The 15,728-nt window shown below is 47.1% G+C and overlaps 1 protein-coding gene across 1 annotated transcript in view; it reads right to left on the minus strand.

Annotated features, from left to right (window-relative positions):
* Positions 1-15,728, minus strand: part of TBL3 (transducin beta like 3) — a 33,491-nt gene that overhangs the window by 6,718 nt on the left and 11,045 nt on the right. The window contains exons 12-17 of the mRNA XM_030211573.1: positions 14,435-14,493; positions 11,482-11,585; positions 7,569-7,722; positions 5,923-6,153; positions 3,598-3,668; positions 703-859 (exon numbers count right to left, since the gene is read on the minus strand). Of these exons, the coding sequence (XP_030067433.1) occupies positions 703-859; positions 3,598-3,668; positions 5,923-6,153; positions 7,569-7,722; positions 11,482-11,585; positions 14,435-14,493 (776 nt within the window). The remainder of the gene's footprint in view (positions 1-702; positions 860-3,597; positions 3,669-5,922; positions 6,154-7,568; positions 7,723-11,481; positions 11,586-14,434; positions 14,494-15,728) is intronic.

The following is a 15,728-nucleotide window of genomic DNA, read 5'->3' on the forward strand; positions in this document are numbered from 1 at the left end:
GTGCATTTGTTGCAAAGAGCTCCTGGCTCTCGGAGAATGAGTCCAATCTTTCATAGCCAGAACAACAGACTTGGATACAGAGGACGCCTACAGGAGTCCCACCTCCAGTCTGGCTGCCTCAGAGGAATAGAGGTCACCTGACAGGACAGCATGACCTTGGTGGGGCAGAAAGCAATCCTGTAGCCAAAACCTGTCCTCCAGGGGATACAATATCCTCTTGCACTGAAGATGCGTCTTTAGGGGCTTCTGCCCAGGAGGAAAGGGCTAGGACAGCCCATTATAGTTGAAGAGTCTATTGTTAGGCATGTAAATAGCTGAGTGGCTGGAGAGCATAAGAAGCACTTGGTCACTTACCTGCCTGGTGTGAAAGTGGCAGACCTCATGCATCACCTAGATAAGATTTTAGATAGTGATGGGAAGCAGGTGGATGTCTTGGTATCTGTGGGTACCCACAACATAGGAAAGGGTGGGAGGGAGGTCCTATATAAGCCAAATTTAGGCACTTTAGGTAGAAAGTTGAAATCTAGAACCTCCAGCCATCAGGTGTCTACATTAACAATTACTTTGACCCCTCACTCCCCCCCCCCCCCAAACATCCCTCTGAGCCAATTTGGAACCAAACAGGGACCCTCCTTGCACCACCTCCCATCTGAGACAGCAGACCAGCCCAGCAGAGGCACTGTAAGAGATGATAGACGTTACCTTCCATAAGACGATGGTGGAATCGCTGGAGCCGGTCATTATTGCATCATCCTGTCTGTTGCAGTGTAGGCCCCAGACTTTATCCTCATGAACATCTAAGGTTTTCACACACTCATTGGTTTTAATGGTCCAGAGTTTTAAGAGCCCATCAGAACCACTGTTAGAAGAGGAAAAAAGCAGAAAAGCTCAGGGTGAGACTTTCTAGTAAAGGGACTTTGGCCAGGGTCTCCATGTGCTTCCTGCCTTTTCAGGTGATGAAATGACACTGGGGACATGAAGAGCCCTGACATCAGTGCACACCTTCCCTCCTACGCCCCTTCCATCGCACTAGAAGTTTGTTGCATTAGATATTAACACCATGGTACAAAACTGAACCTAGTGCATGGGTCCTGGAGGAAGTGGGCATTTGTGACATCCTTATTGGACCAGATGAAGAATTCCCTGAAGATGATGGAGTACAGGAAATTTCCACACCTTGAAGCTGATCCTGCTTCTGTACAGATCACTAGTCTAGAATGTATCACCAAGAGGTCCAGAAAAGGACTCCCAAAATAGCTCAAGGTCTACACCACAAGCCCTACAAGCTGAGACTTCAGGACCTAAATATGTACTAGCCTAGTGGAAAAGAGAAATAGGAGATGAGAGAAACATATTGATATGTCTAGAACACTCAGTATAGTTCCTAAAGTAGCTGCATTATCACCTCTGGATTTTCATAGGTGATATTTTACTGAAATACCCTCCAATCTCCAGAGCATGCTATTGCTCCCCCCCCCCCCCCCCTTGTTAAGAGGGAAATTTCTGGGTGGCAGCTTTTGGCTCCACTAGCTTTTTGTTCTCTTGATCTTTCTGGTGCTCTGGAGAAATTTAAAGTAGAAACACAATTAATTTTGTGCTTCAGCCTACAGGTAATTATATAATAGAATGTTTTTTGTCATAAAGATTCTTAGTTTTTGCATTCAAAAGCTTTTATTTCCCCACTGTGACAATGGACACACCAAGGGGGGGGGGGGTGGGGGGGAACCTTTCTAACGTTCCCCCCCCCCCGTCCCTTGTTCAAGACCTTCCTTTCCACTAATGAAAAGTTTACTGCTTGTGTCTCATTGAGGACTTTTAAATTTTATATAGACTAATTTTCAGTAACTTATAAAGAACATGTATGGAAAACATTATCAAAATTCTGGACCTCAAATATAAGAAAACACACACACACACACACACACATATATATACATACATACATATATATATATATATATATATATATATACTAGCCGTTGAGCCCGTTAAAACGGGCTGGTGGGTCGTCGCCCCTCCACCCGGCCCATCTCTTCGCTATTCAACTTACATCTCCGCAGCAGGCAGAGATCAGTTGAGCTCCCGTGGCCTTCCTTCTCTGCCTGTGTCCCGCCCTCGTGTGACGTAACGTCAGCGAGGGCGGGACACAGGCATGGAAGGAAGGCCAACGGCAGCTCAGCTGATCTGCCTGCTGCAGAGATGTAAGTTGAATAGTGAAGAGATGGCCGGGTGGAGGGGTGGCGGCAGCGGTGACTCCGGGGGGGGGGGGGTACCAGTGGCAGCGACCTCGGGGGGGGGGGGGTAGCGCTGGCGACCTCAGCGGTTCCCTCCCCTTCACGCAGTTTCCCTCTCTGTCCCGCCCCCCCGTCATCATGTATTGACGCGGGGGCGGGACAGACAGGGAAGTCTCTACTGCGCATTTGCGAGTGAGTATGGTCACTTGCCGTTTATATGTTTGATATATATATATAAGAAATATGCTTAGAAAAGTCTGACCAACATCCTCTAATGGAAGAAATAATCTAGAAGAACCTGAGCAGAGTGTACAATGCAGTGTTTCTGTGTCACACCTACACTCTCTCCTATGCAGGAGGATCCCAGAAAAAGGGGTTATGCAGGAAAGGAGCCCCCCCCCCCCCCCCCCCCCCGAGAAGTGGTAAACTGAGAATCAAAAAATATACCTAATCTTTCAGCATTTAATCACATGCTTAACCAAAACAAAGCCCCAAGTTCCAATACAGTCCTTTAATGTAGGAACTGAAAAGGGGGAAAAGAAAGGAACCTACCCTTCCCCCAGGCTGGCCAGACTAACTGGACTGCACAGGCTTAGCACATCCACCACCTGCTGGAGATAGAGAAATACCGACTCTGTGGGGACTGACCAGGACAGTGATAGGCTCACTTAGAGTTCAGGAGTTCTCAGTCTCCACCTGCTGGTAGGACTGCATAAATCTGGCGGGACAAGCAGGAATCACGTTTAACCAAAACAGGGCCCCAAATTGTAATACAGTCCTTGTGAAGAGAAATATTTCTTCACAGGAGGAGGTGAAGATCAAAACAAAAACGGAATTGAAGAAAGATGGGGACAGGCACAGGGGATCCTTAACTGGGAAAAAGTGATGGGAAAGCCAGCGATTGAACGGGGTCTGTGGCATTGCACCAGGCAGAATACGTACTTCTTACAGCCCTTATCTACGGTTAGAAGCTATTTTAATGCAGTAGCTGTGTGATCTTAAAAGCTTATCAACATCATGTATGGATAATTCTAATGCTAGTCCAGTACAGTAAAGAATCTGATAGCAACTAAGCAGATGTGTGCAAAACCCTCCAGTTGTTATCACTCAACACAAGCTGAGAGCGGAGTCCGTGACACTTAGAACAATACCCAAATCAGACACAGAATAAATGTGCTACAACTGATGAGCCCATGACTTCAGGAGATTCTAATCTTCTGGGCTATGAATCCTTTATAGCCTGAAGGACAGTGCAATCGATTGGAAGGCAGTAGTCTAACCTTCCTTGGAAGACGAATAGCTGCTTTTCTGAGCACTGTTGTGTTACTGGTGTGGCAGACACTGGGATGGTAGAACGCCGTACCTTGTGAGAAGCTGAGTCCCTCGGCTCACAAACACAAGCTTCAGCACTGAGGCATCGTGACCCTCAAATGTCTGCAAGAGAATGGAGAGAAGAGAGGGTGAAGAAACGTTTGTGTGGCTCCCCAGCATGAGGCAGGGCACTCCTGACACAGACAGGAAACCGCAGGAGACGGACACTCCCATCATCTCCTGACAGCACCGTCAGCGTCACTCGAAGCTACTCTCTGTTAGAACAGATGATGAACAACGGCCTATTCGTCAGCTATGTTTCATGGATTTTTGTAAATTGCTTTGATGGTTTTCTCTCTCAACGAAATAGCTTATAAATGAACAGATTATTGTTAAGGAGGAGTGGCCTAGTGGTTAGGGTGGTGGACTTTGGTCCTGAGGAACTGAGTTCGATTCCCACTTCAGGCACAGGCAGCCTTGTGACTCTGGGCAAGTCACTTAACCCTCCATTGCCCCATGTAAGCCGCATTGAGCCTGCCATGAGTGGGAAAGCGCAGGGTACAAATGTAACAAAAATAAAATAGATACTATTGGAGATTCTACATGGAATGTTGCTATTCCACTAGCAACATTCCATGTAGAGGGCTGCGCAGGCTTCTGTTTCTGTGAGTCTGACGTCCTGCACGTACGTGCAAGATGTCAGACTCACAGAAGCAGAAGCCTGCGCGGCCACATTGGTGATCTGCAAGGGCCGACTTCTACATGGAATGTTGCTAGTGGAATAGCAACATTCCATGTAGAATCTCAAATAGTAGCAACAGTGGAGGAGTGGCCTAGTGGTTAGGGTGGTGGACTTTGGTCCTGGAGAACTGAGTTTGATTCACACTTCAGGCACAGGCAGCTCCTTGTGACTCTGGGCAAGTCACTTAACCCTCCATTGCCCCATGTAAGCCGCATTGAGCCTGCCATGAGTGGGAAAGCGCAGTGTACAAATGTAACTAAAATAAAATAGATACTATTGGAGATTCTACATGGAATGTTGCTATTCCATGTAGAAGGCTGCGCAGGCTTCTGTTTCTGTGAGTCTGACGTCCTGCACGTACGTGCAGGACGTCAGACTCACAGAAGCAGAAGCCTGCGCGGCCACATTGGTGATCTGCAAGGGCCGACTTCTACATGGAATGTTGCTAGTGGAATAGCAACATTCCATGTAGAATCTCAAATAGTAGCAACAGTGGAGGAGTGGCCTAGTGGTTAGGGTGGTGGACTTTGGTCCTGGGGAACTGAAGAACTGAGTTCAATTCCCACTTCAGGCACAGGCAGCTCCTTGTGACTCCGGGCAAGTCACTTAACCCTCCATTGCCCCATGTAAGCCGCATTGAGCCTGCCATGAGTGGGAAAGCGCGGGGTACAAATGTAACAAACAACAAAAACAACCACTTTAGCAGGGGTGGAAACCTATGCTAAATCGACCCTGCCTGTAATTCGAGGAGCCAGTGCAGACACAAAGGGTGATAGTGGGCTGATTAGTTATCTTCCAGTTGATTAAGATTTGCTACATTTCCTGAATTCTTCAGTCTAGTATATACAGCACCCGTCCCACAGTGAAACTATACATTAGTATGCTGGCGGGGGGCCATTTTTCATGGAGGGAGGGGTGGGGTGGGGGACAGGATTGAGAGGCAGTGTTGGTGTTGGAGAAAGTGGGGGCCTTGACAGACCTGTCCGTATATCTGGGGCTGGGATCCTGCTGACTGGCTCTTGAATTGGGACCAGTTAGTGCAGGGTGGCTCTGGTTGCCAAGTGAATATTCACTAAAAGCATGTACACCCTTTAATTTCTGCACACCTGTTTCAGTGGATGCCTGCTCTGAATCTCATTAATGTTGTGGAATGCACGGTGAACAGGATTTTAGAACAGGTGCTAACTTCTACAAAAAATTATTGTTTGCAGGCCCCTTAGAGTCCAAATCTATCTCTGCTTTTTTCCATTTTTGGTCCCAGCCGTTTCCCCTTCTGGTTTTCATGCTCACTTAGAACAGGCCTTTTAACAGGCTGTGGGGTACACAAACCTTTATGGCTACCCAAGGTTTTTCATACTCGTATCTAGCTTCGCCACTGCAGTGCCATGGACCTGTGTCTTTGGATCGTGAATTGGTCACAGTTGTATGATGGCCGAGAACCCCACCCTCACAGTGCTCGGAGGCACAGGAACTGGAACCTGAGGTACACCACTGACACTGAACCACCTCAACCCCCACCCCATCAAAACACACAGCCTCCACTCTCAGTATCACCTCCAGAATGCTACAGACCCACCTCATAAGACAAAGACAGAACTAGAGAGGTGACAGCTAGCGTCTCAGAGGCAACCTCACCTTCAGACAGCTGAAGTCCTGCAGTGACCAAAGCTTCAGTGTCCCATCCGCGGACGATGATGCCAAAACCTGATCCATGGGGGAGAACTGCACACACCAGATGCCACGCTTGTGTCCGCGGAAGATGCCCAGCAGTGAACAGTCCTCAGCAGCCCACAGCTTCGCTGTCCTGTCCTGTGACCCTGAAGCAACCAATTTATCATTGGGAGACACCGTGATGCTGTTTATGACCTAGGGAAGAGCCAGAGAACGGGTCATTTTCAGTGCTTTATGCTTTAACTTTTAGTTTCCTGGACATGTTGAACTGCTAATGCTATACCCGGTGTCTGTTTGTCCTGATTTAGATTGTAAGCTCTTTTGAGCAGGGACTGTCTTTTCTTCATGTTCAATTGTAAAGCGCTGTGTACGACTGGTAGCGCTATAGAAGTGATTTATAGTAGTAGTAGTAGAAGCCTGTCCTTGCAGATCAGCAACGCGGCTGCGCAGGCTTCTGTTTCTGTGAGTCTGACGTCCTGCACGTACGTGCAGGACGTCAGACTCACAGAAACAGAAGCCTGCGCGGCCGCGTTGCTGATCTGCAAGGGCAGGCTTCTACATGGAATGTTGCTAGAGGAATAGCAACATTAACATTCCATGTAGAATCTCAAATAGTAGCAACAGAATCTCCAATAGTAGCAACATTCCATTTAGAATCATTCCTATTCTACCCTTATTGGTCCTGTCTGTCTGTCCTGATTTAGATTGTAAGCTCTTTTGAGCAGGGACTGTCTTTTCTTCATGTTCAATTGTAAAGCGCTGTGTACGACTGGTAGCGCTATAGAAGTGATTTATAGTAGTAGTAGTAGAAGCCTGTCCTTGCAGATCAGCAACGCGGCCGCGCAGGCTTCTGTTTCTGTGAGTCTGTCAGACTCACAGAAACAGAAGCCTGCGCGGCCGCGTTGCTGATCTGCAAGGGCAGGCTTCTACATGGAATGTTGCTAGAGGAATAGCAACATTAACATTCCATGTAGAATCTCAAATAGTAGCAACAGAATCTCCAATAGTAGCAACATTCCATTTAGAATCATTCCTATTCTACCCTTATTGGTCCTGTCTGTCTGTCCTGATTTAGATTGTAAGCTCTTTTGAGCAGGGACTGTCTTTTCTTCACGTTCAATTGTAAAGCGCTGCGTACGACTGGTAGCGCTATAGAAGTGATTTATAGTAGTAGCAGTAATACACCAAGAGGAAGTCTGACAGGGTGGTGTCAGCAGAGCTGCAGGCACTTCACAGGTAGGCTGGCCCGTCTCTGATTCTCTTGCAGGCAGGGATGATAATGTTACAATGAGCCTCTGGATTTGTGCAGGCCTAAGTCACATCGATTTTCAGAGGGAGAATATGTGCATGCATTCTCTTTCAAAATTACCACACGGAAAACGTGCACACACATTTCCCCTTGTTCTACAGTATGCACAAGTATTAACTCCTCTGCAACCCCACCCCTAGCTTAGTTCTGCTAAACTAACGTCAGCACATATAACCTGGCTGATTCCTCTGCATAAACCTCTGCTCTGTTCACTTATATGGTTTTTCAAGTGGAACTTTTCAAGAAGGCCTCAACAAATACACCTTGGAGAGGTTTGCTGGCGACTCTTGCAGGCTCTTACCTTGTCATGGCCCTTCTCAGTCAGGTGGGCGTGTAACACTTCAGGTGTCCAGCTCCCGTCGTCGCCTCTGTTCTTGCATGAGAGGGACTTTGGCAGCTTCCAGATCTTCAGAGTGCAGTCCTGACTGCCACTGACTATAAAGGCTTCTTTCAACCTGTGCAGCACAAAGAAAAGATGACCTGTTCTGACCTCTTAAGCTACAGCCTGTAATGCAGTGCCCTGGGGGTCACCTAGTCTGCAGCTGTAATGTACTCTTTACAATTAAATTATAAGGTGTGTCAGGGCTGCCGTCCCACCTCTCCAGCCCCAGCACGTCACAGTTTCTCTTGAACAGAATGGCCTGGAAATGCCCGACATCATTCTCAGACTCTTTAACAGTACTTTAGTTCAGTGGCGTAGCCACAGGTGGGCCTGGGTGGGCCAGGGCCCACCCACTTAGGGCTCAGGCCCACCCAACAGTACCACATGTTTAGTGGTAGCTGGTGGGGATCCCAAGCTCAGCCAGCTGAAGACTTCCCCCTAATGGTAACAAAAACACTACTCTCCACGATACCAGCACCTGCGCATGCTCAGTTTTCAGCACATGTAGACTGCCATGGTGGAAAGAAGCATTTCCCTGCCAGCTGAGATATTTTTGTTGGTGGTGGGTGGGGAGGGGGGAGGGGAGATCACTTGGTGCCCACCCACTTCTTGCCTAGGCCCACCCAAAATCTGTAGTCTGGCTACGCCCCTGCTTTAGTTTGTGGTTTACATGAAAGGTGCTACAGCAAATAAATCAAAGTGGTTTACACATTTTAAACAAAGGACAAAAAAAGGCAAGAGAGAAAGATGCTGAGAACTATGAAGGCTAGGGAAGGTCGAGGTTAATAATGTGATGTAAGAGCAATATAAATTCTGGAGAAAACAAAGGTCTCGATGCAGTTGAATACTCTGTTGGGCCCCGAGGTTGTAAAATGGCAGCTGTGCTCTGTATGCGATTAGCCAGAGGCTGCTCCTCACTGCCAGTCAGCCCTGACAAAATAGTAGCCGTTCTTGCGCTCTCCTACGTAAAATTGTGCACCGGCACTGCCGAAAACATAGTAACATAGTAAATGACGGCAGAAAAAGACCTGCATGGTCCATCCAGTCTGCCCAACAAGATAAACTCATATGTGCTACTTTTTGTGCAAACCTTACCTTGATTTGTACCTGTCCTTTTCAGGGCACAGACTGTATAAGTCTGCCCAGCACTATCCTCGCCTCCCAACCACCAGTCCCGCTTCCCACCACCAGCTCTGGCACAGACCCTATAAGTCTGCCCAGCACTATCCCCGCCTCCCAACCACCAGTCCCGCCTCCCACCACCAGCTCTGGCACAGACCCTATAAGTCTGCCCAGCACTATCCCCGCCTCCCGCCACCGGCTCTGCCACCCAATCTCGGCTAAGCTCCTTAGGATCCATTCCTTCTGAACAGGATTCCTTTATGTTTATCCCACGTGTGTTTGAATTCTGTTACCGTTTTCATTTCCACCACCTCCCGCGGGAGGGCATTCCAAGCATCCACTACTCTCTCCGTGAAAAAATACTTCCTGACATTTTTCTTGAGTCTGCCCCCCTTCAATCTCATTTCATGTCCTCTCGTTCTACCGCCTTCGCACCTCCGGAAAAGGTTCGTTTGCGGATTAATACTTTTCAAATATTTGAACGTCTGTATCATATCACCCCTGTTTCTCCTTTCCTCCAGGGTATACATGTTCAGGTCAGCAAGTCTTTCCTCATAAGTCTTGCAACGCAAATCCCATACCATTCTCGTAGCTTTTCTTTGCACTTGTTCAATTCTTTTTACATCCTTAGCGAGATACGGCCTCCAAAACTGAACACAATACTCCAGGTGGGGCCTGACCAACGACTTATACAGGGGCATCAACACCTCCTTTCTTCTGCTGGTCACTCCTCTCTCTATACAGCCTAGTAACCTTCTAGCTACGGCCACCACCTTGTCACACTGTTTCGTCGCCTTCAGATCCTCAGATACTATCACCCCAAGATCCCTCTCCCCGTCCGTACCTATCAGATTCTCCCCGCCTAACACATACATCTCCCGAGGATTTCTATTCCCTAAGTGCATCAGCGTATTTGGATGCTGCATTGAATCTGAAGATGTGCTGCTGTCAACTGTTTCCTCTGCATCCTGCACTGCAATGCCTCAACGCCGACCGGCAGGTCCCACAGCAGGAACACCACTTAACTGCTATTCAACCCGAATGTCACCGGCGCAGCAGTCAGGATCCCTCCCCTGCACCAAGCAGAACTTGCAGCCCCTCCAAGTGGTTCTGAGTCAAACTTTAGTCAGAATTACCATTGCTGGCTGCTCTCCCCAAGCCTTACCACAGATGAAAAACGTTCTGTTCTATGCTCTCTAGCAAATGTCTTTCCTTTTTTTTTTTTTTTTTAAAGTTTGTTGTGCTGGACAAGAAGAGCTCCGTAGGAAACAGGGGAGAGGTGAAGGGAGGGAAAAAGTAAATTGACAGGGCACCAGAAACAGGGATCTGAAGACCTCCAGTTATGACTCTGCAGACTCGAGCCAACCGCAAAGCTCAACTGGGGACCAGTTGACCAACTGGATCATAAGAACATAAGAGTAGCCATAGGGGGTCAGACCAATGGTCCATCTAGCCCTGTATCCTGTTTTCCAAACAGTGGCCAAGCCAGGTCACAAGTACCTGGCAGACACCCAAATCGTGGCAACATTCCATGTAGAACCCCAAAGAATAGGAAGATTCTGGAATCCTGAAGAGTGACAAGATTCCATGTAGAACCCCAAAGAATAGCAAGATTCTGGAATCCTAAAGAGTGACAAGATTCCATGCAGAATCTCAAAGAGTAGCAACATTCCATACTACAAATCCCAGGGCAAGCAGTCGCTTCCCATTTGTGTCTCAATAGCAGACTACGGACTTTTCCTCCAGGAATTTGTCCAAATCCAGATACACTAACCGCTGTTACCACATCCTCTGGCAGAGTTCCAGAGCTTAACTATTCATTGAATGAAAAAATATTTCCTCCTATTTGTTTTAAAAGTATTTCCATGTAACTTCCTTGAGTATCTACTAGTCTTTGTCCGTTTGGAAAAAATAAAAACTCGATTTACTTCTACTCGTTCTGCACCATTCAGGATTTTGTAGACCTCAATCATATCTCTTTTCCAAGCTGAAGAGACCTAACCTCTTTATCCTTTCCTCATACGAGACAAGTTCCATCCCCTTTATCATTTTGGTCGCTTAGCAAATGATACTGAGAAACAGCAGCTGGGATAGATCTCCTCTCTGAGAATTAAAGAGAAAAAATCTATTATCCAGAAAACTCTGTGTGTGCATCTAGGAAAAGGAGAGGGGCTAGAGAAGGTAGCTGGAATAGCAGGGGGTACTGTGGGGGGCAGGAGTGAGGGGAACTGGCAGAGCTGTTTGTCTGTCTGTGTGTGGGGTGGGGGGGGGGGGGGGTCTCAGTACTGGAATAGAAGGGGGGGTGCAGGGCAGCACTGGCAGAGCAAAACCCTCAGAACCAGAGGCTGAAAAGTATGTCCATCCACCTGCTGAGGAACTGGACTGGATGCCAAGAGAGATGTCTCAGCTCAGTCTGCAGTTCTCTATCTCCACCTGCTGGTTGATGGACACAACTATCCAACAAGTTCTGGAATAGTAGGAAGCTATGTAGTGGAATATACTTTTTGCCTCTGAAATATTGGAAATCCTGAAAGGGCAATGCAGAAGCCTAATGTCCATTATGATGGGGCATACTGCCTAGATTACAGATAGACATTTAACTTATTTTTCAGCATAAGCGGACTTCCTTCTTTCTGCCACTGCAGGCCAGAATACTAGGCCATCATGCAGATGTGCACAACTAGGAGATGGGCATTTTTTAAATTTTTACCTTGAACACGCTACTGTACCCACACCGTGTGTATGACCGGATCCCACTGCCACACAGGTCACCTGACCAGAGGTATCCATCCGCCAAATTCTGACACATCTGTCCTGAAAAAGCAAGAAGAAATCCTGTGGAAATGGAACTGTCATGTTATCTGGTGCCACCAACCAACACACGGTTAAAGGCTCTGTCATGGTAAAGTAACCAATGTTGAAGAGTTGCAGGACAAAACCAATGAATCAGCAGAAGTCAGAGAAAGAACAAGTGGGCTGAAACAGGGTCTTTGTGCCCGCTGATTCCTTATTTTACATTAAGACCAGGGGCACAGGCAGGTCTTTTTTTTTTTTTTTGGGGGGGGGGGGGGGGGGGAATTTTCTCTCATCTCTTCACTGCACTCCAGCCTTCGAAGCGTTAAATCTCATCTTTGCTGGCAGGGGTGCCCAAGCTCACAAGTCGAAGCAGTCTGCTGCCTGAGCCTGCTTCAGCCGGCACTCCTGCACATGCTCAATTCATGTTGCTGAACTGAGCATGTGCGGGAATGCCAGTGTCAATGGCTAAAGCACACCGTTGACGTCTTTGCTGCTCAGGCACCATAGGAGGGGGTTCGGGCAATGGACCATCTCAGCTGGTGGGACTTAGGCACCCCCGCCAGCCGCTCCACAGGTGACATAATCTTGGCGGGAGTCATGGCTACACCACTGATCGAGACCTACATTTCCCAGTGAGAATTCCTTGCACACCAGAACTCCTATGTTGCAAGTGGCTTCCTGACCGATTCAATTCCGGGCAGCTTGGAGACTCTCCTGTACATCAGCCAGGGCTGAAGGAGTTAAATGAACCCCCTTGACTCAAAACAGAGACATTTCTTGCCTGTCCCTCAAGTCTCTGTGAGCGTTTTTAGCTTATGCAATGTTATCGGTTTGGAAGCCAGTCTCCTGGGTGAGGTTCGGTTCTGCAGTACTAGCTCCGGAGAGACCTAGCCCAGAATTTAGCATAACTGAGGAACACAACTGATCAGATCTACATCAAGACATTTTCTCACTCCTTTGTTCTATAACCCTGTTCCAGTTCCTCAACTGTTATTTATAAACTTTTTAAGGCTACAATGACTTGTAAAAGTGTTTAGTACCTGAGTGATCTCAGGACTTTTCTGTTTGGTGCATAAATAGGATTTCTAGGTACTGCATGACCCTTGGATTTTGGGGGCTTGTAGTGTCCCTCAAAACCAACTTGAGGCAGAGACAGACTGCCCAACAGGGTGAGGGTAAGATGTTGCCAATGTAGGGGAACATATGGGGGTTCAGAAGGGGAATGTCCATGGGGTTAGCTTGAGTGGATTAACCGGAGGCATTACACGATAGCCACACATTAAGGAGACCTGTTGTATTCTGCTCTGTCTCAAGAGCTGAGCTGGGAGTTGCTGCCCTCAAAGGACATGAGAGCTCACTGGTCACTGGAAGGGCTCTGGGCTTACCTTTTTTTTTTTTTTTTTTGTTACATTTGTACCCTGCGCTTTCCCACTCATGGCAGGCTCAATGCGGCTTACATGGGGCAATGGAGGGTTAAGTGACTTGGCCAGAGTCACAAGGAGCTGCCTGTGCCTGAAGTGGGAATCAAACTTAGTTCCTCAGTTCCCCAGGCCCAAAGTCCACCACCCTAACCACTAGGCCACTCCTCCACTGTTGCTACTATTTGAGATTCTACATGGAATGTTGCTATTCCACTAGCAACATTCCATGTAGAATCTCCAATAGTAGCAACATTCCATGTAGAATCTCCAATAGTAGCAACAGAATCTCAATAGTAGCAACATTCCATGTAGAATCTCCAATAGTAGCAACAGAATCTCAATAGTAGCAACATTCCATGTAGAATCTCCAATAGTATCTATTTTATTTTTGTTACATTTGTACCCTGCGCTTTCCCACTCATGGCAGGCTCAATGCGGCTTACATGGGGCAATGGAGGGTTAAGTGACTTGCCCAGAGTCACAAGGAGCTGCCTGTGCCTGAAGTGGGAATCAAACTCAGTTCCTCAGGCCCAAAGCCCACCACCCTAACCACTAGGCCACTCCTCCACTGTTGCTACTATTTGAGATTCTACATGGAATGTTGCTATTCCACTAGCAACATTCCATGTAGAAGTCGGCCCTTGCAGATCACCAATGTGGCCGCGCAGGCTTCTGCTTCGTACGTGCAGGACGTCAGACTCACAGAAACAGAAGCCTGCGCAGCCTTCTACATGGAATGTTGCTAGTGGAGTAGCAACATTCCATGTAGAATCTCCAATAGTATCTATTTTATTTTTGTTACATTTGTACCCTGCGCTTTCCCACTCATGGCAGGCTCAATGCGGCTTACATGGGGCAATGGAGGGTTAAGTGACTTGCCCAGAGTCACAAGGAGCTGCCTGTGCCTGAAGTGGGAATCAAACTCAGTTCCTCAGTTCCCCAGGACCAAAGTCCACCACCCTAACCACTAGGCCACTCCTCCACTGTTGCTACTATTTGAGATTCTACGTGAAATGTTCCTATTCCACTAGCAACATTCCATGTAGAAGCCTGCCCTTGCAGATCACCAATGTGGCCGCGCAGGCTTCTGCTTCTGTGAGTCTGACGTCCTGCAGGACGTCAGACTCACAGAAACAGAAGCCTGTGCAGCCTTCTACATGGAATGTTGCTAGTGGAATAGCAACATTCCATGTGGAATCTCCAATAGTAGCAACATCCCATGTAGAATCTCCAATAGTATCTATTTTATTTTTGTTACATTTGTACCCTGTTCTTTCCCACTCATGGCAGGCTCAATGCGGCTTACATGGGGCAATGGAGGGTTAAGTGACTTGCCCAGAGTCACAAGGAGCTGCCTGTGCCTGAAGTGGGAATCGAACTCAGTTCCTCAGTTCCCCAGGACCAAAGTCCACCACCCCATCCACTAGGCCACTCCTCCACTCTTACCTTAGCACAGCTTGCAAACTTCAACCCTTTCCTGAACACGTCCACAGCAAGCACTGTTTCTGCAGGAGAGAGCAGACACTCAGCATCACAGGCTCACACCAGAATCTTACGCACTTCAAGGTGGAATACCACCAAAACAATAGTCATCTCTGTACTGTAGGCCCTCCCAAAATAATTATTTTAAGAATATGAAGACGAAATACAACACGATATCACACAAACCGTATGAAGATGAAATACAACACAACTATATCACACAACCTGTACTGGGTCACAGTGGGATATATAAAAATACATGTAAATACATGTACAGACACCTAACAGGTAGGGCAAAAGTACATATAAGTTACTTTCTCTTTGAAAATGACCTGCCTGTTTAATATGCCCAAATTTAGTATGTGAGAAATGCCAGCGATTCCCCCGACCTCCCACTTAGTTTGGATGAACTTACGCACACAAAGGCTGTATGTGAATAATTCTACGGACAGCTTGAAAAGAAAACTTTGCTGTGCATAAGCCTCTGCTTAATGTGTGGAAATGGCTATTAAGACAATCTCCACAATTTCAGCTTGAGCCTCGAGCCATTCTTCAGACAAATTGCACTGCCTGCGGTGTGACGGAGGTGAAGCCCTAGTTAGCAGGCCAGGATTTCTAAAGGACATCGCTGTGCTTGTTTTTCAGTCCCAACCCCCCCCCAGTTTTTAAAGGGTCTTTTTCCACAGATAAACCAGCACTTACCCTCAGAAATAAAGTAACATTGTAATAGTAAACAAACCCCAGCTCTAGGTAGACCCAACACGCAATATTCAACAACTTCCAATCTAAGGAAATGCGGAAGGCTGGAAAGTATCAGTAACCTTTACTACAAGGAGAACCATCTGCTTTACAGAAGCAATTTTCTACTTGGTAATTATTTTGCACTTCTTTTTTTTTTTACTTTGAATTTTTATTGAAATAACATCTCAAACATAACAACGAGCCATTGGCTCCAGCACATGTCAATGCAACAATTTAATTTTTATTTTAACATTATGCTTATAACCCTTTTATCCCCCCTATTCCCCCCACCCTTCTATTTTGCACTTCTTAAGTAACACATTTCCACTGATTTTTTCAGGCTCCCTTTACAGAAAATACTCTACCTGCTGGCCCAAACTAGTAGCCAGCTCCAAGCAGTGGCCAACAGGAAAAGTGAAATGAAGTTGGGATTTTGCACATCGACAGAAAAAGATGTCGGAAAAGGTGAAGCAACTGCACTTCCTAGCCTACAACACAGTTCATCCGAAACGTTTTC

The sequence above is a fragment of the Microcaecilia unicolor genome, chromosome 8, assembly GCF_901765095.1.
Source record: "Microcaecilia unicolor chromosome 8, aMicUni1.1, whole genome shotgun sequence".
Classification (NCBI taxonomy): Eukaryota; Metazoa; Chordata; class Amphibia; order Gymnophiona; family Siphonopidae; genus Microcaecilia; species Microcaecilia unicolor.